Source organism: Thermobia domestica, chromosome 18, assembly GCF_964235325.1.
Source record: "Thermobia domestica chromosome 18, izTheDome1.hap1.1, whole genome shotgun sequence".
Classification (NCBI taxonomy): Eukaryota; Metazoa; Arthropoda; class Insecta; order Zygentoma; family Lepismatidae; genus Thermobia; species Thermobia domestica.
The window spans coordinates 167,800,571-167,823,267 of record NC_137471.1 but is presented as its reverse complement, the minus strand read 5'-3'; the positions used below and the strand labels follow the sequence as shown (position 1 = coordinate 167,823,267).

The following is a 22,697-nucleotide window of genomic DNA, read 5'->3' as shown; positions in this document are numbered from 1 at the left end:
AATTACCTAGTAAATTATTACATTCCTGTCGGTTATTGGCTACTTCAAAGACAAACTCAAATGTTACATTATCAATTGATATCACTCCATAGTATCTCTTAGGAGACAGTCATTTTTGACAAGATGGCCTTAAATCCGAAGATTTGGTAGGGGGTAAAAATTTCCTAGGAAATTATTACATCCCTGTCGGTTACTGGTTACTTCTAAGACAAACTCAAATGTCACATTATCAATTGATATCACTCCATAGTTTCTCTTAACAGACACAGTCACTTTTAGCAAGATGGCTTTAAATCCGAAAATTTGGTAGGGGGTAAAAATTTTTTAGGATATTATTACCCCCAGTCGGTTATTGGATACTTCAAAGAGAACAGTAAATGTTATTTTATAAATTGAAATCACTCCCTAGTATCTCTTAACAGACACAGTCACGTTGGGCAAGATGGCTTTAAATCCGAAGATTTAGCAGGGGGGTAAAAATTTCCTAGGAAATTATTAACCCCCTTTCGGTTATTAGTTACTTCAAAGAAAATGTTAAATGTTACATTATAAATTGATATCATTCCATGGTATCTCTTAACATACACAGTCACTTTGGGCAAGATGGCTTTACATCCGAAGATTTGGTATGGGGGTAAACATTTCCTAGGAAATTATTACATCCCGGTCGGTTATTGGTTACATCAAAGTCAAACTCAAATGTTACATTATCAATTGATATCACTCCATAGTATCTCTTAACAGACACAGTAACTTTTGACAAGATGGCTTTGGTAGGGTAGATTTGGTAGGGGGGTAAAAATTTCCTAGGAAATTATTACATTCCTGTCGGTTATTGGTTACTTCAAACACAAACTCAAATGTTACATTATCAATTAATATCACTCCATAGTATCTCTTAAGAGACACAGTCATTTTTAACAAGATGGCTTTGGTAGGGTAGATTAGGTAGGGGGGGGGGTAAAAATTGCCTAGTAAATTATTACATCCCGGTCGGTTATTGGTTACTTCAAAGACAAACTCAAATGTCACATTATCAATTGATATCACTCCATAGTATCTCTTAACAGACACAGTCTCTTTTAGCAAGATGGCTTTAAATCCGAAGATTTGGTAGAGGGTAAAAATTTCCTAGGAAATTATTACCCCCAGTCGGTTATTGGATACTTCAAAGAGAACGTTAAATGTTATTTTATAAATTGAAATCACTCTCTAGTATCTCTTAACAGACACAGTCACGTTGGGCAAGATGGCTTTAAATCCGAAGATTTAGTAGGGGGGTAAAATTGCCTAGTAAATTATTACATTCCTTTCGGTTATTGGTTATTTCAAAAACAAACTCAAATGTCACATTATCAATTGATATCACTCCATAGTATCTCTTAACAGACAGAGTCACTTTGGGCAAGATGGCTTTACATCCGAAGATTTGGTAGGGGGGTAAATTTTTTTTAGGAAATTATTACATTCCTGTCGGTTATTGGTTACTTCAAAGACAAACTCAAATGTTATATTATCAATTGATATCACTCCATAGTATCTCTTAAGAGACACAGTCATTTTTGACAAGATGACTTTAAATCCGAAGATTTGGTAGGGGGGGTAAAAATTGCTTAGTAAATTATTACATTCCTGTCGGTTATTGGTTATTTCAAAGACAAACTCAAATGTTACATTGTCAATTGATATCACTCCATAGTATCTCTTAAGAGATAGTCATTTTTGACAAGATGGCTTTAAATCCGAAGATTTGGTAGGGGGTTAAAAGTTTCCTAGGAAATTATTACATTCCTGTCGGTTATTGGTTACTCCAAAGAGAATGTTAAATGTTACATTATAAATTGATACCACTACGTAGTATCTCTTAACAGACACTGTCACTTTGGGCAAGATCGCTTTAAATCCGAAGATTTGGTAAAAGGGTAAAAATTTCCTAGGAAATTATTACCCCCTGTCGGTTATTGGATACTTCAAAGAGAATGTTAAATTTTACTTTATAAATTGAAATCACTCCCTAGTATCTCTTAACAGACACAGTCACGTTGGGCAAGATGGCTTTCAATCCGAAGATTTAGTAGGGGGGTAAAAATTTCCTAGGAAATTATTACCCCCCTGTCGGTTATTAGTTACTTCAAAGAAAATGTTAAATTTTACATTATAAATTGATATCATTCCATAGTGTCTCTTAACAGACACAGTCACTTTGGGCAAGATGGCTTTACATCCGTAAATTTGGTATGGGGGTAAAAAGTTCCTAGGAAATTATTACATCCCTGTCGGTTATTGGTTACATCAAAGTCAAACTCAAATGTTACATTATCAACTGATATCACTCCATAGTATCTCTTAACAGACACAGTCAATTTTGACAAGATGGCTTTAAATCCGAAGATTTGGTAGAGGGGTAAAAATTTCCTACGAAATTATTACATTCCTTTCGGTTATTGGTTACTTCAAAGACAAACTCAAATGTTACATTATCAATTGATATCACTCCATAATATCTCTTAAGAGAGACAGTCATTTTTGACAAGATGGCTTTAATTCAGAAGATTTGTAAGGGGGGTAAAAATTTCGTAGGAAATTACTACCCCCTGTCGGTTATTAGTTACTTGAAAGAGAATGTTAAATGTTACATTATAAATTGATATTATTCCATAGTATCTCTTAACAGACACAGTCACTTTGGGCAAGATGGCTTTACCTCCGAAGATTTAGTAGGGGTTAAAAATTTCCTAGGAAATTATTACCCCCCTGTCGATTGTTAGTTACTTCAAAGAGAATGTTAAGTGTTACATTATAAATTGATATCATTCCATAGTGTCTCTTAACAGACACAGTCACTTTGGGCAATATGGCTTTACGTCCGAAGATTTGGATTTAAAGCCATGTTGCCCAAAGTGACTATTTCTGTTAAGAGATATTACGGAGTGGTATCAATTTTAATGTAACATTTGAGCTTTCTTTGAAGTAACCGATAGCCGATAGGGAGGTAATAATTTCCTAAGAAATTTCTACCCCATACCAAATCTTCACATTTAAAGCCATCTTGTCAAAAATGACTGTCTCTCTTAAGAGATACTATGGACTGGTATCAATTTATAAAGTAACATTTAACATTCTCTTCGAAGTAACCAAAAAACGACAGGGAGTAAGAATTTCCTAGGAAATTTTTACCCCCTACCAAATCCTCGGATTTAAAGCTATTTTGGCCAAAATCACTGTGTCTTTTAAGAGATACTACAGAGTTCTCTCAATTTATAATATAACATTTGAGTTTGTCTTTGAAGTAACCAATAACCGACAGGGAGGTAATAATTTCCTAGGAAATTTTTACCTTCTACCAAATATTCGGACTTAAAGCCATCTTGGCCAAAGTCACTGTGTCTGTTAAGAAATACTACAGAGTGCCTTCAATTTATAATGTAACATTTGAGCTTTACTTTGATGTAACCGATAGCCGACAGGGAGGTAATAATTTCCTAAAAAAATTTACTCCCTACCAAATCTTCGGATTTAAAGCCATCTTGGCCAAAGTCACTGTGTCTGTTAAAAGATACTACAGAGTGCTTTCAATTTATAATATAACATTTGAGTTTGTCTTTGAAGTAACCAATAGCCGACAGGGAGGTAATAATTTCCTAGGAAATTTTTACCTCCTTACCAAATTTTCGGATTTAAAGCCATCTTGGCCAAAATCACTGTGTCTGTTAAGAGATGCTACAGAGTGCTTTCAATTTATATTGTAACATTTGAATTTGTCTTTGAAGTAACCAATAGCCGACAGGGAGGTAATAATTTCCTAGGAAATTTTTACCCCCGTACCAAACTTTCGGATTTAAAGCCATCTTGGCCAAAGTCTCTTTGTCTGTTAAGAGATACTACAGAGTGCTTTCAATTTATAATATCTAATTTGAGTTTGTCTTTGAAGTAACCAATATCCGCCGTGGAGGTAATAATTTCCTAGGAAATTTTTACCCCCCTACCAAATCCTCGGATTTAAAGCCATCTTGGCCAAATTCACTGTTTCTGTTAAGAGATACTACAGAGTGCTTTCAATTTATAATGTAACATTTGAGTTTGTCTTTGATGTAACCAATAGCCGACAAGGAGGTGATAATTTCCTAGGAAATTTTTACCCTCCTACCAAATCTTCGGACTTAAAGTCATCTTGGCCAAAGTCAGTGTGTCTGTTAAGAGATACTACAGAGTGCTTTCAATTTACAATATAACATTTGAATTTATCTTTGAAGTAACCAGTAGCCGACAGGGAGGTAATAATTTCCTAGGAAATTTTTACCCCCCCCCTACCAAATCTTTGGATTTAAAGCCATTTTGACCAAAGTCACTGTGTCTGTTAAGAGATACTACAGAGTGCTTTCAATTTATAATATAACATCTGAGTTTGTCTTTGAAGTAACCAATAGCCGACAGGGAGGTAATAATTTCCTAGGAAATTTTTACCCCTCTACCAAATCTTCAGATTTAAAGCCATCTTGGCCAAAGTCACTGTGTCTGTTAAGAGATACTACAGAGTGCTTTCAATTTATAATATAACATTTGAGTATGTCTTTGATGTAACCAATAGCCGACAGGGAGGTAATAATTTCCTAGGAAATTTTTACCTTCCTACCAAATCTTCGGATTTAAAGCCATCTTGGCCAAAGTGACTGTCTGTTAAGAGATACTAGAGAGTGCTTTCAATTTATAGTATAACATTTGAGTTTGTCTTTGATGTTACCAATAACCGACAGGGAGGTAATAATTTCCTAGGGAATTTTCACCCCCTACCAAATCTTCGGATTTAAAGCCATGTTGACTTAAGTGAGTGCTTACACTGAGAGATCACATTTAATTATATGAATTTTTAATGTGACTTTTGACTTTTCCTTTGAAGTTACCAGAAAACGACAAGGGGGTAAAGATTTCCAGGGGGTAAAACTTTCCAGGGGGTAAAAGTTTCCAGGGGTAAAAAATCCCTGTGACAGCGGCATATTCAAAAAGCAATCGATCCCTTCATCCTATGATAAGATAAATAGCACTAATTTTCTTTCTATGCGGTATCATCAGAACTAATGTAACACTAACTTTGTGTATAGGTTTCATCTCAATCGGTTGAGGGGTGGGACTAGCGTGAACCCAGCCCCTCCATGAATCTTTTTCGTTTTTTGACGTTTTAGTAACAGCACATTTTTTTTAACATTGTAAGTCGTTTGCACTAATTTCTGGCATATGTTTTACAACTACCGCGGCTGTGGGTGAGGCCGGCTTCACAGGCATCATAACAAGGTACACTTCTTATATACCGTGTAATATTATTGAATTCTTGTTTTTTCTGCTAATTGATTTCAATATTTGTTTTTTCTTGCAGCATGGAATATATTTGTATGAGAACGGTCTACCAGAATTATGTCTGCCTACTCTTGTCGTTATACTTGCTGCCGAGTCGTTTGCTGTATTCTACATTTATGGGATAACAAAGCTTTCAGCGGATATGTTTTTTCTGCTTAATTATAGTCTGGGAATATTTTGGAAGATCTGTTGGGGCTTCTTACCTCTGTTATCTATTGTGAGTTGATCTACATTATAAGTTGTAATAAGTGAGGTAAATGTTTAAATATTAGAAGTAATAGTAAATGCATAGTGTAAAACACTCTCATTAGAGGCGTTGCTTGTTAAAGTGACGTAAGTCACTTCTGAGACATTGAAACTTTTATTAGAATCGACGTAGAAAAATCGGACAAAAAGTACAAAGTTCAATTGTGAATTCTTTATGTTGCTAAAGTATGTTGCTCTCGGAAAACGCAGTGTCAGAATATATACACAGAGTTCTTGAATTTTCAGTGAAATATCATATAATTGAGGAGCTGGAAGGAAAGGTGGTGTTGGATTTTCTAGTTATTGAGCACCACATTAAAATAAATACAGAAAATTCTACAAGTATTATGGATGTTTATCCCTATATAACTAGACATTTATCTTTGAAGACTCGTTATGTAGGTATGAGTCCGTAAGTTTGTAGAATTGCCTGTATTTACTCTAATAAACACATCACTATTAATATAATATAATAAATTGACTTACACTACTTTGCAATCCAACCCCTTGTGTAACAGAAATGTATGTTGACAAAAACAATGCACAGCTGTAAATGAACGTAAAAATAAGTCATAAAAAACAAAGTGGCAAAGTCAATGTAAACAGAAACATGTATAAGGAAGGCATACTGGAACATTATGCATTATCATTACTGTTACAGTACACGTCATCATCATCATCATCTCCATGCTGGTCACTGACCTTTAAAGACAAATAGTGATGATGGACAGGTGATATAAATGACCACAAGTCAGTTATGTCCTTCTTCTTTCGTTTGCTGATGACTAGAGGCCCTTTCTAAAGTGGTTCTTGTCCTATGTTGTCTGACTTACGCCACTTTGCCATGCAGGGTCATTGTGATTTTCAATTTACGACGTTCTTTGTGATATCATCTCTTGGCCTATTTTTAAGTCTGAGATACGCTACTTTGCCGTCCAACAGGTTATTGTTTCAAGTTGACGGAAATGACAATCTCATTTTTGAAAACTAAAATGAGTTACACCCAGTGATGAAAATTTTCTGGAAAATTTTCCGATTCATAAAAACATACTCCTCTTATTCCTACATCGTTGTTTGCCGTGATGTGAGGTGGAAAATTTTCCGTTCTTAACAAATATCAATGATCAAGTAAGAATTCGTCAGTATTCGTAAAATCGATTGAATTCATATATAGAAATGTTAAAAAGTGAAAGATCGTTTAAAGAATCTGAAAATGTTCATGGCTTAGACAATTTTCAGTACTATGTAGGAACTAGTGGAACAATTTTTCACGAATCGAATGAATAAGTGGAGTATGTTTTTATGAATCTTAAAATATTCATGACTTAATAAATTGAAATTTTAAATAATAGGATGGGATATTTGTACTCTACGAACTCGAGGTTTGTACTCTGCACTTTGCATACACACACATACACACAGAGAGAGAGAGAAAGAGAGAGAAAGAGTAGTTCAATTCAGAGTTGATTTTGAGTTTAACGTCCCTTTCAACAGCGCGACTATATAAAACGGTACCAACTGATTAACGTGGAATCCGAACTACATGAGCTCCCGCTGGGAATCGGAGCCAGGTTTTCCATGCCAAAGGTGCGTATGCTAACCGCTTAGCAACGAAGGAGCTCGCAGAGCAAGAGAGAGAGAGAGAGAAACACTGTAAAATTTTATTTCCCAACTTGAAATAGAAAATTTTCCGGTTCCCGAAAGCTAATTGGCAAATTATAATTTGTTATGACTAACTTTCCTCTACTGAAATACAAATTTTGTAGCTCTATGTGCAGTGGAAAATGTTCCACCTAACATCACTATACAAAATATCCAAAATTTTCAGACCTATGAAAAGTGTTTTCCACTTGTTTCTACATCGTGATGAAAATTTTCCGATCTATGAAAATTACTCTCACTTGTTTATACAGAGCAATAAAACTTTCAGATTCACAAAAAAAGTTGTTTTACTTCTTGCTTCAAAATGATGAAAACTTTCCGACTCATAAAAAGTTCTTCAATTTTTCCATAAAAGGCAGAAAATATTTCGAAAAAAAGCCATGACAATTTTCAGATTCTTTAAACGATCTTTCACTTTTTAACATTTCTATACATGAATTCAATCAATTTCATGATTGCTGAGTAATTGTTACTTGATTATTGATATTTTTAGAACGGAAAATTTTCCGGAAAAATATACCGGAAAATTATCCGAAATGGAAAATTTTCCGCGGAAAAGTTTCCACCTCACATCACTAGTTACACCACTTTTCCATCCAACGCCTCCGTTTCAGAAAGCATACAGAAGGCTTATTTTATATTTTGGGTTGAGTTCTTAAAATTTCTTCAATATATATTATATAATTAATCTACTTTTTAGTTTAAATTAATGATTTACCATGATAATCTAAACTTTATATATATATATATATATATATATATATATATATATATATATATATATATATATATATATATATATATATATATATATACTAGCCTTTGGCTACCTAGGGGCTCCGCCCCTAGGCCACCAAGTTTGTTCGGCCTACGGCCTCGCATTTCTTATCTATCGGCCATTGCAACAACAGTGAATTCCGTGAACTTGCTCTTCATAATTCCTGAATATGTCCCTCCTGGGGCTTCGCCCCCCATACACTGTCTTTGCTCGCCTACGGCCTCGCATCGCTTCAACCCACAATTCTATCATTTCTTTTCCTTTTTCAACTATCTAAAAGATAAGATTTTGTATCCCAAGAAAACGTCCATTTAAATAGCATGGGAATTTCTTCATTCCCCTTTAGACCCCTTAAAAATTAAAAATATTCACTTTTGGCAATTTTCCTGTCGGTTAGTTCTGGAAGGCTCCAATCATGCCACATTTCATCGTTCTAATCCTGCTGGAAGTACCTAAACATTTTTGCGGTGTAGAAGATGTCCCATATAAATAACATGGGAAAGATTTTTCAGTTCCCCATAAAACCACCCTACGGTTCGAAATTTTCATTTCTGATTATTCTCTTAGGTAACGCTAACGAAAACGTACAAGCATACCGAATTTCAAGTTTTTATTCCAATTCTAAGTACCTAAAACATGAGATTATATGTCCTAAAAATGGCCCATTTAAATAACATGGGAATTTTTTTCATCTCCTCTTTATACCCCCTAAAAATTAAAAATATTCACTTTTCCTGTAGGTTAGTTTCGGAAAGCTACAACCATGCCAAAGTTAATCATTTATAGGTTCATAATTCAAAAACTATGAGACCTACCGCAGATGGGTCAAGACTTTGCTTAAGAATTAGTACATGCTCTATCCAAAACTACATGTTTCAGAATCTTGCGGTACTTCCGCAACAATTTTTATAGAGGTAGTTGGCAAATACTTCAAATTATATGCCCGTACCCGAACTCCATCTATAAAAATTGTTGTGTGAGTACTTTAGGGTTCTGAGACATGTATTTTTAGATAGTGCACATATTAGTTCCTAAGTGAAGTCTTGATCCGACTACGGTAGGTCATAGTTTTAGAACTATCGGCCTTTAAACTTCATTTTTTCATGTTTTTGGCAGCCTGTAACTCCGAAAGGAAGCATTTGTGCACCCAGGTTGGTCTACACGTTTTGTCTTACATTGGTGTCAGGAAACACCTCCCAAACGTTGTCGGTGTTGTTTTGAAACACCCTATATATATATATATATATGTTTGTGTGTGTGTGTGTGTGTGTGTGTGTGTGTGTGTGTGTGTGTGTGTGTGTGTGAAAGGAATATCTCACTTCATACCTATGCCACTACCCAACCAATCTTGATCAAATTTTCAACTCTCATAAGGTTCGGGGTTAGGACGGTTTTTATGATTTTCTCTTTGACGGTAAAACAAGGGAAGATATATATATATATATATATATATATATATATATATATATATATATATATATATATATATATATATATATATAAACAAATAAAATTTATTGACTCTTGAGCTACGCAACCGACCTCAAGATACCTATATATAGTGGCGGGCCTAAGATGGCTTTTATGATTTCGCTTTGACGGTACAATTTAGGGGAAGGAGAGAAGGGACACATTTAAAAATAAATAAAATTTAATAACTCCTAAACCACGCGATTGATCTTGTTGAAATTTGCCACATAGATAAGGATCGGGCCTAGGAGTGTTTTTATCATTTCACTCTGACGGTGCAACTCAAGGGAGGGGCAGATATTAGAAATGACCGAAAATGACCGCTATTACTGTCAAATCCTCAGTTTTCGCTGTCACGGAGATGAACAGTGACAGTTCCGATGGGAGTTAAATCCAAATTCAGCCCCGCAACTTGAGGGAGGAAGAAGGGAATATATATATAGTGGCGGGTCCAAGTGGGGGCTATAGGGGCTATAGTTCCCCCTTGACGCTCAGATATACACTGGATAAAATTAGCTTCAATCCTGCTTTACACTGGATAAAACGGCAAAATATGGTTTAGCCCCTCCCTTGTTCATATCCTGGATCCGCCCCTGTATATACGAGTATATATAATCATAATCGAAAATGACCGATATTAGTGTCGAATCCATGGCTTTAGGGATCGCTGAGACAAACAATCACACTTCTGATGCCCTTTAAATCCGAATTTAGCCTCTCCTGTCCGAAACGAAACGTATTTTCTCCGTGCAAAGAACAGGTATTGTGCTAATTAATGATATAATACAGAGCGTTCAAAAAGTCTTTATACACCTGAATTGTCACATATTCAAAGCAACGAGAAAATTATTTTACTCAAAATTTATTATATTTTATGGCATAAAAGCACTATGTACAGGGCGTAGCATATACACACACATTTTAACACATATTTTCACAGCAAATGTTGGAAATGTCCCCCATGAGCCTCCAAACATGCTTGCACACGTTTCTTCTTGTTCTGAAATAATCTCACAAGTTGTTCATGTGGAATGCTATGAGCAAAATCTCGAATAGCTGTTTCGAGTTCTTGTAGCGTGTGGGGGTTCCCTTTATAAACAGAATTCTTTGCATAACCCCAGAAGTAAAGATCCGGAGGAGACAAGTCAGGAGACCGAGATGGCCACAATCCCTTTAAAATTATTCGATCCCCAAAAACCTCTTGCAGTAATCTCATGGATTGGCGAGCTGTATGTGCTGTAGCGCCATCTTGCTGTATCCAAGCACTACGAATTTCGTCTTCCGTTAGTTCTTCCATGAACTGGTGAATAATTTCACAATAACGAGTTGAATCTATTGTTTGTCTGAAAGATATGGGGCCGACTATTCTTCTTCTGGATATTGCAATCCACACCCCTACCTTCTGGTTATGCAGAGGAACTTCATAACATGTGGGTTTTGTGCACACCACAAACGTGAGTTCTGGGCATTGACATAACCTGATAAATGGAACCAGACCTCATCATTAAAAAAAAAAAAAAAAAAAATTATCCAAAACATCGTCAGACTTGTCCATAACAAACCATGTAAACCATTCACAATATTGCACTCGTTTTACACTGTCGGGAGGAAGTAACTGCTGCACCGCTCTCACCTTATACGGGATAAGACGCAGTTTCTTACGAACCGCCTTTTGTGCCGTACCAACACTTATTGCTTCTTCCTGGGTAAGTTTTCGGAGTGGTTTATGTGGACTACGTTGCATTGCATCCGATATGTGTAACATATTTTCTTCATCGAGCACTGACAGTCTACCACTTCGATCATAATCCATTACGGTTCCAATCTCTCTAAATTTATCGATCAGTGCCCTTACAGTGTGACGATTCGGAACAGGTGTATCCGGAAACCTAGCTGCAAACTTATCTTTGACTGTCTCTTTGTACTCACCTTGTTCACGGAACACATGTTCAACCAGGAATATTCGTTGTTCCAAAGTTAACACCATTGTTTCAGAGACCGCTAACTAGATGCAACAATCACTTCAACGTCCACTTTGCCGACTGGAATCTAAGAAAGGAACTTCACGCAAGGCGATAATATAGCAGTGTTGCAAACCTTCGCATAAAATTTTATTTCATGTGACTTTGAATGTGACTTTGACTTGCCACGATTCAGGTGTATAGAGACTTTTTGAACGCTCTGTACAATGTACGCAATTAAAATTGAATTATCCACATCATATAGAACATAGAATGATAAACGTTTGGCAATTGTATTGTTATAAACAATTTATACGGTTCTACTTTTGGATATATCATTTCCTTGTACCTCTGCTGTGAAATAGAGATGTGGTAAATATGGAATTAACCATCACTTCTGTTTGATACAATAAACGTCATTAAAAGAAAAAGTGTACATTTGACATCTTATTATATCCGGAGGGGACTGATATGATTCGGATTCCACATTAACTTGTAGGTCTATGTCTCATATAGCCTCGCTGCTACAAGGAAAGCTAAACAGCAAAACAAATCAAATGAAACTAATTTCCATTGAGCAAAAGGACTAAGTAATGGCGAGTCTTGACTTTTTATATGGACTCAAGGTCCTAAGAAGAGGTTATTTCTTTGATCTTACCCATCTATTGTAACCGAAAGTTATAGATGTACTTTCTGAAGTTTCTGTACTGAATTCTCATAATTTAGAATTCTACCGTACAGGCCCGTATCCAGGGGGATCTAGGGTGGCGCTCCCCCCTAAATTTTTGCTGGCCCCTTAAAATTTTTACAGTAATCTTGCAAAAGAAGTATAATATAGTGATGAACTATCATATGGTTGGATCGGGCTCCCCTAGCTTCGGCCGCCCCCCCCCCCTACATTTTTGGGCTGGCTACGGGCCTGCTACTGTAGTGTCACTCTCTAAAACGAAGACTCACTTTGTTATTTTGTTAGAAGCGTATGCCAAGATGTACGGAAACCAATGCTCATCTTAGAAGACGGCAAAATTCTTAAAATTGAATATCGCAAAATGTGTTTGTTATTAGTTATGCGGAAAGTAACTTTATTTTCATTGCTCGGTTAGGTATTATAAATTTCCTGAATGAACTTTGCTCACGTAATAGTGTATACGTTTCGCAAACCAAATTTAATCAGTTTTATTTCAATAATACACAAACTCACTTTAAACTAAAACTATCAGCTATCGGTTTCCTTTTATCACCCTGCCGAGGAAGAGAAAAAGTAACCTTTGAGAGACAATTATGAGTTATGTATTAGAGGAAACATTGTTTATATTCGAACGAACTATTTATTCTTATATTAGATAACAGTTAATTTGAGCTGTTGAATTCATGAAGATACATTTATCTACGAACCAGCAATGTGTAAAGTATTATTATTAATACCTCTTAAAAAATAGTACTTGAATTATCGTATTAAATAATGGTGAACATTTTGTTTTATTTCACTTATTAATAATGAATTGTTCGTAACGTGATATGAATTCGTGAGACGTAAAAACAAACATCTTGAAGAATGTTGGGCTAATACGCGTTTCTTATTTCTGTAGTTCACTGAATGTTTATGCATTGTTGCTCATTGACATAACGCATATATTGAGGATAAAAAAGTTTGCTAGTTAAGATTTTTTGAATTGTAGGACTACGTTCGAATATGATAAGAATTTGTGAAGTACGTGCTTCGTTTGAATGTTTTATACCTTTTAACGCCACACCTTAAAATCTCCAGATATATATCTTTTTCAATATTTACAAAGTAATAATAATAATAATAATAATAATAATAATAATAATAATAATAATAATAATAATAATAATAATAATAATAATAATAATAATAATAATAATGAGACCCCGACAATATTCGCTCATCTTGAAGTATTGTATAGATATTGTTTAAGGAACGAATTAGGAAGTTTTGTTGTATTACATAAATGGCAGACTGATCCATCTGAGATCTATTAGGGGCGAGAATTGTTGGCTATAGCAGCGCTGTTGAACGAGTCAACACGATAAAGAGGGTGGTGTCTGTTTCCAGGAAAATAAGTATTTAGATTCAAACTTCTACCTTAATCACCAATGATAGATCCTTTTAACAAAGTTTACCATGGATATATTTTATAAAAATCAAAGAAGTTGGTGCTTGAAATATCGGAAACGGTGCAAATTCGTTTATTATCCTCTTTTCTGTATTTTGCACAAAACACCTTTTTTTTTTTAACAATTTAAAGATACAAGATGATAACTATTCTATAGTTTGATACTAGTATTGTATCTACATACCTAAGGCCATCCGAAAATTCATTATCAATGGATGTCTTCTTTGTCGCCAATGCTTCCACAATCGAATCCTGAGGAATGTACTCAATGTAGTAGTGAGTCACACATTGAGCCGTGGGCCTCGTCCTTAGCAGCTGACCAACTGTTTAGGATCTAAATACAAATTGAACAATTCGTATTGATGTGAAATATACCATATTGACAATGTAAGTTGGTCTAGAACAAGGAATTTACAGGGTGCGGCAGAAAAATTTGGAGATTTTGCCGTTAATAATAATAATAATAATAATAATAATAATAATAATAATAATAATAATAATAATAATAAATGCAGTCGTTTCAAGGAACTAAAAATAGCGGTGCAAGCCCTTCCAGTCAAATCTCATCAGGGAGTCAGACATTGAATAGGAGTTCATTTTTTTAACGTTATATCTGCAAAGTGGTTTCCGTTGCTCCGAACACATTTATCTATTCTCAAGATGATCTCAAAACTTATCCATAATCCTGTGTAAATTTCACTGAGTAATTTCAGATGCATTGTTCTGGATGGCAGATTTCAGCACTCGGATGTCGTTGAGACGGGTTTTAAAACAATCACTTTTCATGCAATCATTGAAGCACGCGTCCAAATCCGTGGATTTACGAGTACCCATTCAATGTTTGATGTGAGATCACCATGTTCGGAAACATGTTGCGAGGTAAGGCCATGGATTAAATAGGTATATGGATCGTGACCCAATCTTGAAGATACAAAGTTGTCTGATGCTCATACCATTTCGACGCAACTCAGCTTCGACAAATATTAACATATTAATGTATCACTCTGAACTCATGAGAGTATTATAATAATCTTAAAAAATGAAATCCGATAACAAAATCGCAGAAACACCAGTTCACACAATAATCTTTGGACTGAGCGGAGGCCTTTCATGCAAATTGCAAATATTTCTGTTTGCATAGTTCCGGCAGTTTTGTGTATTGATGTCACGATGCAAAGAGAAAATTGCTTCGTCTGTCACAAGAATGAGAATTAAGACATAATATAGCACAAATGTTATCAAACGTGTACAAAACTTTCTTCTGCGCACGTTGTCAGTAGCATTTAATATTTCGACGACATTGTAAGTGTCTGATGCAATCCTTGACGACGCGATCTATCCGTTCCAGGGCCACAGAATTATCCCTCGCGCATCGTCAAGTCCACATAACAGACTGTCGACAGTATGGAAACATTTTTCAAAAACATACCTTATCTAGAATGAATTTTTCTAAGAACGAAAAATAAAAAATAAAATTTCTGAAAATCCTATAACAAGTGTTTCGAATAACGCCATCCCTGGTTCCAACTCACTCAATCTTCCCGGGAGTCCTAACTGTGCGCTCTCCGCCTACTCATGATGTTCTCAGAGTAGATCCCATCGCATGGAACTTATTGACCCAGAGCAAATCCATACTCCATGTGGGAACACGGTAATTACGGTGAATCTGAAAGGTAGCTGAAAACTACGGTTTGTAGCGGTACATATTAATTTAAAAGAACACATATATGACGAAAGCACGGTATTATCCTGACCAGTATTCTGTGTTCATTAAAATGTTTCTATATATTGCTACTATAGATATAAAAAAAATTCAGAATGTATTCAATGAAGGTAAAGTTCCAATGTCTCGATATCGTTAGTTGCTTCCAAAATAAAAAGAAAAAATGATGAATTCACTTAAACTACCCTCCCTTTGGGTTGTGAAATAGTTTAATTTTATTCTTCTTTCCTACTTACATGTTTCAATTCAAATTTTATTACAAAATTACTACACGAAAGCAAATTACAGTGCTAAAATGGAAAGTTTTCTTCCAACTATAAGAATACCTAAATCAGCCCCGTAAATTTAAGGACCAGCGGTGGCTCAGTGGTATAACATTCACTTCTGGCGCATGGGGTCCCTGATTCTATCCCAGCTCGCGCCAAGTGAACTTTTGTGGACGACAATCACCGTGCTCGTGGGTTTTCTCGGGGTTCTCCCGTTTCCTCCCACTTTCTTCATTCCACCATTTCCTTCAATTCTTATCATCACTGTCTCCTTTAGCCTAGCCGGCATAATCGTGGGACGTCGAACTTATACATTTCATTTCATTTCTTCGTAGATTAGCAGTGGCGAACAAGAGCATTAAAAATAGGTATGGTAGATGGGGAGAGAGTGAGAATTCAATGTAAGCCTAGGGTGTACTGAGTCAGAAAGTACAAGTACTATCAACAACTGTAATAAAATGAAGCATGGTAAATGGTGAGAAACGTATATATGCTCCTTATTGCATTTTCTTTGGTTCCAATTTTTAAGAGGTTTCAAACGTCGTTTAGTGTGAAATGTTCATGTGAGGAATTATTTCTTTTTTTTTAGTGTGCGTATTCGAATTTTGACGGAATGAATATATTCAGGGTTTTAAAATGATTTATTCTTAAGACACTATAACTAGCATTGTTGGGCGAAACCTCGGAAAATAAAATAGACAATAACATGCATTGATATCGACCATGGAAAGTTTATCAATAATAGAAACTAGTTAGCTTTTGCTACCAGGTGAAAAAGAAATGGTAAGTTACGGTATAAAAATGAAAACGAAAGACTTTCAGTTGCAAATTTGCAGCAAGTTACGCAGAGTTGATAATTTCACTTACGAAAATTGCGTAATTGTTAAAGAAAGTGTGTTTTTATTATAATTTCCAAAGCAGTTATTAATGGTTTCTAATTTATTTATTTATTTATTTAGATGAAATTGATAATATATTATCATATTAATAGAAGAGTTTCATAATGAGTAAATCCCTTGTACGTACTTCTAAATATACTAGTGACGACAGAAAGGTCGAGACATTTTGTGCAATTATAAATGCAACATGCTAACATAGAATTATTAGAACCTTGCATATTCTACATAATATAATAATAATAATAATAATAATAATAATAATAATAATAATAATAATAATAATAATAATAATAATAATAATAATAATAATGTAATACCTTATACAACTTCAATAAAATTCAACGTTCTTTAATTAATCTCTTTCAGTTTCTGACCGTTATGTCCTTCAAATCTGACATATTTCAAACAAAACTAGATGCCTCATCCATTGCAATCATCGCACTTATATATGGAGTAACACTATTACCAATTCCATTAATAGCAATATACTACATCTCAACGTATTATAAAGATGGAGTAAGTATTAACATATTCCAATTTTCACAAATCAGTTTAGTAATATTGTGTGCACAATATTAGATATAGGAAACAGGATGGGAGGAATAAAGCAAACTAGCCAACTATTTCTAATTATTCAAACTTATTTCGGACGCTTATACCGTAGGGCTACGCCCAATCGGCATTTGTGTGCGTGTTTGTCGTTCTGTCTGTTTCAACAATAAGTGTAGTAAAGTCTGCTATACACTATGAGATAAATACTAGGAAATTATTATGATTTATCTTAGAATAAATATTAGGACATACCTCGTAGGAAATTATAACCTTTTGTGGTATACACGTGAAGGTTTTTCCTGTTTCATATCATCCGAAGAGGTGCCAGGTCTACACTGAGCTAGTAATATTTGCCAGTGCCTTCTGCCCTGCATACCGGTTGTTATAGAGTCTTGACTTTGAGTTATATAAAAAATGTATGCTCCTCGTAAGTGCACAAATGGCATCTTTGCTGGCGGGGAGAATTTGTTTTCACTTTTTCTCACCTCATGTCCTTAAATCAAAATCTGACGAATTTTCGTTCCGAAATAGAGCGTGCTCTAAACAAGAGAAGTCTCATATGATCGTTCAGAACATACCAAAGGACATTCGAACTGATGCCATACACGTTGGAATTTTGACTGAAGGAAAAATTGTAAGACATTTCCTAGGATTTACGTCATAGTGTATAGCAACCTAAATAGAATTTTAAAGAAATTTGATATATAGCTTCCTGATATTACCGAAATAAGATTATTGTTTCGAATTGCAGTCCGTGAAGATAAAGCTGAAAGCGGTTGATGCGACACTAACGCTAAACTGCACAAGACCTAAACTATATTGAACTTAAGTGGAACAAGGCCTATAAGTCAACTAGTTGCACAAGCCCTAAACAGTGTAAGGCCTAAAATCTGTTGCGGCGTTATCAAGGAGCTCATGCAAAAAAGAAATGCAGAAGCAGTACGAATTGGTAGCGAATACGTCCGTCTTTATCGAATATCTATGTTTTTAGTTTGTAGCAAAGGATGAATGAGGTGTAATCCACAATGTAGTGGAAATTTCAGATTTTCAAAAAGCAACATAATTGAAATTTATAAGAAGCTAAAAAGATTGCAATACTCTATGGGTAGAGTTACCAATCTACACAGGATTTTTATCATTTTAAACTTTTATTATAAAAATTTCATATACAATTTTTGTACGAAGTTTCTATTAGTTTTCCCTAAGTCTTTAAATGATCTAATTAAATGGTCTCAGTGTAATATAACTTTCACAAATAGAACTATTACATTATAGATAAATTACAAGACGCTTAAAAATATTGCAATACTCTATAGGTAGAGATAGCAATGTACACAGGAGAGTTGAACCATTACTATTTTATTATAAAAATGTCTTATATAATACATTTTTATACACATTTTCTATTAGTTTTTTCTATGCCTTTAAATACAATAATTAAAAGTTTTCAGTGTAATATAACATTTCACAAATTGAAATATTATATTATAGATAATTTATAAGATGCTTTAAAATATTGCAATACTATACAGGTACTATTAAAATTGTACAGAGGAGTTTCTAAACCTTCACTCTTTTATTATGACATTTTTAACCAAAGTTTCAATTACTTTTCTCTAAGTCTTCAAATACTCTAATTGAATGTTTTCAGTGTAATATATCATTTCTCAAGTAGAAATATTACATTATAGCTAATTTGTAACATGCTTAAAAACATTGCACCACTTGTAATCAGCACATTAAAGGTGTTATAATATTTAATTTGCATATTAAATTTTTGCAATATAATAGGAATAATTAATCTTTTAATTAGGATGATTTTTATATTAATTTTAAATAATTTGCATACGTAGCAGAGGGAGCAGACTTAATGTTGGTATTTTGTGTATATATATTGTTTGTGTAGCAGATTTGCTCATATATATTTGACATCAGGACAGGACAAGATACAAGGAACATCGATATATTGATACTATTTGCATATGATAATATAGAAGGACATAGGAGTTGAGTGTGAAATACGCTAGGATTTGCTTTTCGTCGAGGCAGAGAAGCCCTCAGAAAAAAAAAACTTCAGGAAACCTTGCTTCTATGCTGTTGCTTTGTCTGACTGAAGCTTGGGTGTGTACAGTTATACACTGTATCCATCTTGTTTTCGAATAGTAACCCAAGAGGTTCAAACTTCGTTTATAAGAAGAGATAAGTACAGTTCCTAGTGTGCTATATCTTAGTAGCATATACTGTTCCAGTGTAGTCACCAAGTGGGTGAACACAATGGCTTTGCAGCACACGGAAATTTAGCGTGTCCATGGCAAATCGACGACACAATAGTGTGTGAATTTGGATAGCCCCGCCTATTTTTAGCGTCCTAGATAGGGTACGCGTCCTTTTCGCTAACGAACTTCTGCCTGGCTTTAGAAGCTGAAAATTTTGAAATTTGGAAGAGTCCATCTTGGTCCTTGATGTAGTAAGTCAGAAACACACGATAGATGTCTCTGCCGTTTAAGAATTTTTTGTCTGCCTCCCTAGCATGTCCTGCTACTCGACTATGTTTTGATATGTTGTAAAATAAACTTTCTGGATGATTCCGAACTATTTACATATATTTTAGATCGTTAGTATGTTTTCAGTAAAGTAATGACTTGTACTAATAAAGATCAGAAGACTGGTTGATGGTCTTGGGAGGTAACATATGGGAAAGACACAAACCTAAGTTTTTTTTAAACCTCCACCCATATGCTAATACTGGGAGCTAAGAAAAGAACGCTCGCCAGAAACACAATCCTTGATTTCAGGTATCACTTAATGACAGCCCCTGAGAGGCTGTCCACAGCTTAATTAATATGTATATTTTGTTTATTTTATCTCATTTACTTTGATAAACAATTTTAAAGCAAAGAAACATTGAAAGTAAACAGTGTAGATTGATGCTACCCCAAACGTCACTTGGACAAGAGTTTGGGTGATTGGTCACTAGGTGGCAGCACATGTCACGACACAGGTCGGAGAGCATGGCAAGTGACGATATTGTTATTTTTTGTGTTTATTTAAACATTCTGAATTAATACATTGCAGTGCGAGATAGTGAAATATATCAAATTAAAGCTCATTAAACAAGCAATGTAATGAGTATAGTGGCACTAAATACTTTAATTGGTGTGAACTATAAAGTGGTGAAATGTAGGCAAAATTGTTGATACTTAAAATAAGTAGGTCACAGGTAGCCTCCCTGTGAGGGCGGAACTTCCACCCACCTATTTTTTTGAAGTTTCTAAAAGTGGATTCACCCGACGCGAGTTTCGGACGAACAATGAACTTCCGTTTGAATAAAACCGAAGAGGTCATGAGACTCGTGGTAGTTTATTGATAGCTTCGGTTGTACACACATCGTGTGCCACAAGTTCATTATTAAGTGGCAGTTTGTACTTGGCCGTTGAAGTGTGCTTGAAAACTTGTAAGATGGTGATCGCGTAGTAAGGTCAGGATGAGCATGTTATTTTATTCAGAGTGAATTTTAAAGATTATTTGCTGATCCATTGGTGCACACAAACTTAGTGCGTCAGTTAATTTTCATGCACAGTGAACCAATGCTTCGATTTAGTAAATTTACAAATATAATCTCCAGTTTCGTACCCACGTACAAGAGACTGAGTACAAAATAGCCTTGTACAAGTAGGGACTAAGTTAAAATCTACGACATATCAAATTGTATATATATATATATATATTTCCTTCGTCACCATGTGTAAATATTCGTTCGTTAGTGCTTCGTGTATATAGATATCTTATTTATGTGATTTATTGTTACTGCAGTCGAGCAAGACTTTCTAGTGCAAGTCCGATTAATAGAACTATGCTCGAAAGTACAACCGCCACTGGGGTAATGCAACACAGAGGGCATGAATGACAGACCCCTATGGAAGCGAGGAATGCAGACATCCTGGGATCCAGAGAAAGAGGTGATCCGGCAACCGAATCCAGAGTGCCCCCGTCAACTGTAGGAATTTGCAGGAATCAGTGGTGATGTGGAGAAGGATCGAGAACGCAAATATATGGACACTGCAAGAAAGAAGACATCAGTGAAAGTGTGAAGAAATAGCGTGCACGAACAGTATCGTAAGCGAAAGCTCCGCTTAAATATCAGTGGTTTATTCAAAATTCAAAATTTATTAAATTATTTTTTTCTCGTATCTGCGCGCGAGTGAATTGTCAGAATGTATTATAACACTTTGAGTTCTCAACAACATCATTAAAAGGATTGAAGCAGAATTATTGGAAAGTGTTCCCTTTTCATCACCTATCTTTGCCGTCAGGTATGTGTTGGCATTTCTATTCCTTATGTTCTCTTTTGACGCCAGATGCCAGGATTGTGCAAACATCGTGAATCTGCTGGGCACGTTTTATGTGTGAGTGAGTAATTTTCGACTCAGGTTGGTCGTTAAAACCGCGCGTACCTCGTTATCAAGAGTAGTAATTGCCCCACTTGGCCGAACTTTTAATTATCCAATTTGGGTCCCCATGGACCATAGTGAATGAATCAGGGATGCTTTGGCCCGGGATTACGTCACCTATTGAAATTTTGCTTATGCTTATTCAGGGGCCATGCACGATGGTACGAATGAGTCAGAGGTACCTTGGCCATGCTATGACGTCATTGAATTGGGAGTATTGGATCAGAGGTCATGATGATTCTTTAAAATTACTAAAAATATGGTCTTGATGATTCATTACGTTATGAAATAGTACAGGTTTACGAATGCTTTCGTTCCCTTTTATGGCATAAAATTTGGAGATTGTTATATTTTTGATGAGATGGACTAACACTTGTGCAAATGAAATCTTTAGTTTTACGTCCCACGATTATGCCGGTTAGGCTAAATGCCCATACAGCAGAGGTGAACGCTCTACCACTGAGTCACCGCACCTCTACTGGTATGAATGAATTAGAGGTAGTTGGTTCGATCTAATATGTTCGTTTGACGTCACTGAACTGGGATTTTTTAGCTTGGAGCTTATGATGGCTTGTTTCGTTCCCTTTTATGGGTATAAAATTACCAAAACAAGGTTTGATATCTTTCTTGATGACCTATTACATTATGAATTAGTAGACCCCAGTAATAGTATAAATTAGTATTAATATGAAACTCGAAAACTTTGGAGTTCCTTTGTGGCTAATCGGTTAGCGTATGCGCCTTTAACGTGGGAGACCAGGGTTCGATTCCCGACAGGAGCTCATGCGGTTCGGATTGTTATCCCTTTGATGAGATGGACTAACAGTGGTGCAAATAAAATCTTTAGTTTTACGTCCCACGATTAGGCTAAAGGTGACGATGAGAAAGGAATGAAAGTGTGGGAGGAAACTGGAACATAATGTTACCCACCACAAAACTACTTTTTGCGGTGTTTGAACCAGGGACCCCATACAGCAGAGGTGAACGCTCTACCTCCCTTACTGGTGCGAATGAAGTAGAGGTATATGGTTTGAGATAATGTGATTGTTTGACGTCGGGGTGACCCTATTTCACTTTTGGGACCCCCCCTTCCCCCCATGGACTATAGCGAATGAGTTAGAGATGTTTTGGCCCGGGATTGCATTACCTATTGACATTTTTGCTTATGTTAACTCAGGGGCAGGGATCACTCAGGACAC

At 35.4% G+C, this 22,697-nt stretch overlaps 1 protein-coding gene across 4 annotated transcripts in view; it reads left to right on the top strand.

The window, feature by feature from the left end:
- The window catches only part of LOC145675914 (sodium- and chloride-dependent glycine transporter 2-like), a 158,438-nt gene that overhangs the window by 109,579 nt on the left and 26,162 nt on the right, over window positions 1–22,697 (top strand). For all 4 annotated transcript variants that reach the window (XM_081746712.1, XM_081746714.1, XM_081746713.1 and 1 more), the window contains 2 exons: window positions 5,372–5,569; window positions 16,862–17,011. In XM_081746712.1, the coding sequence (XP_081602838.1) occupies window positions 5,372–5,569; window positions 16,862–17,011 (348 nt within the window). The remainder of the gene's footprint in view (window positions 1–5,371; window positions 5,570–16,861; window positions 17,012–22,697) is intronic.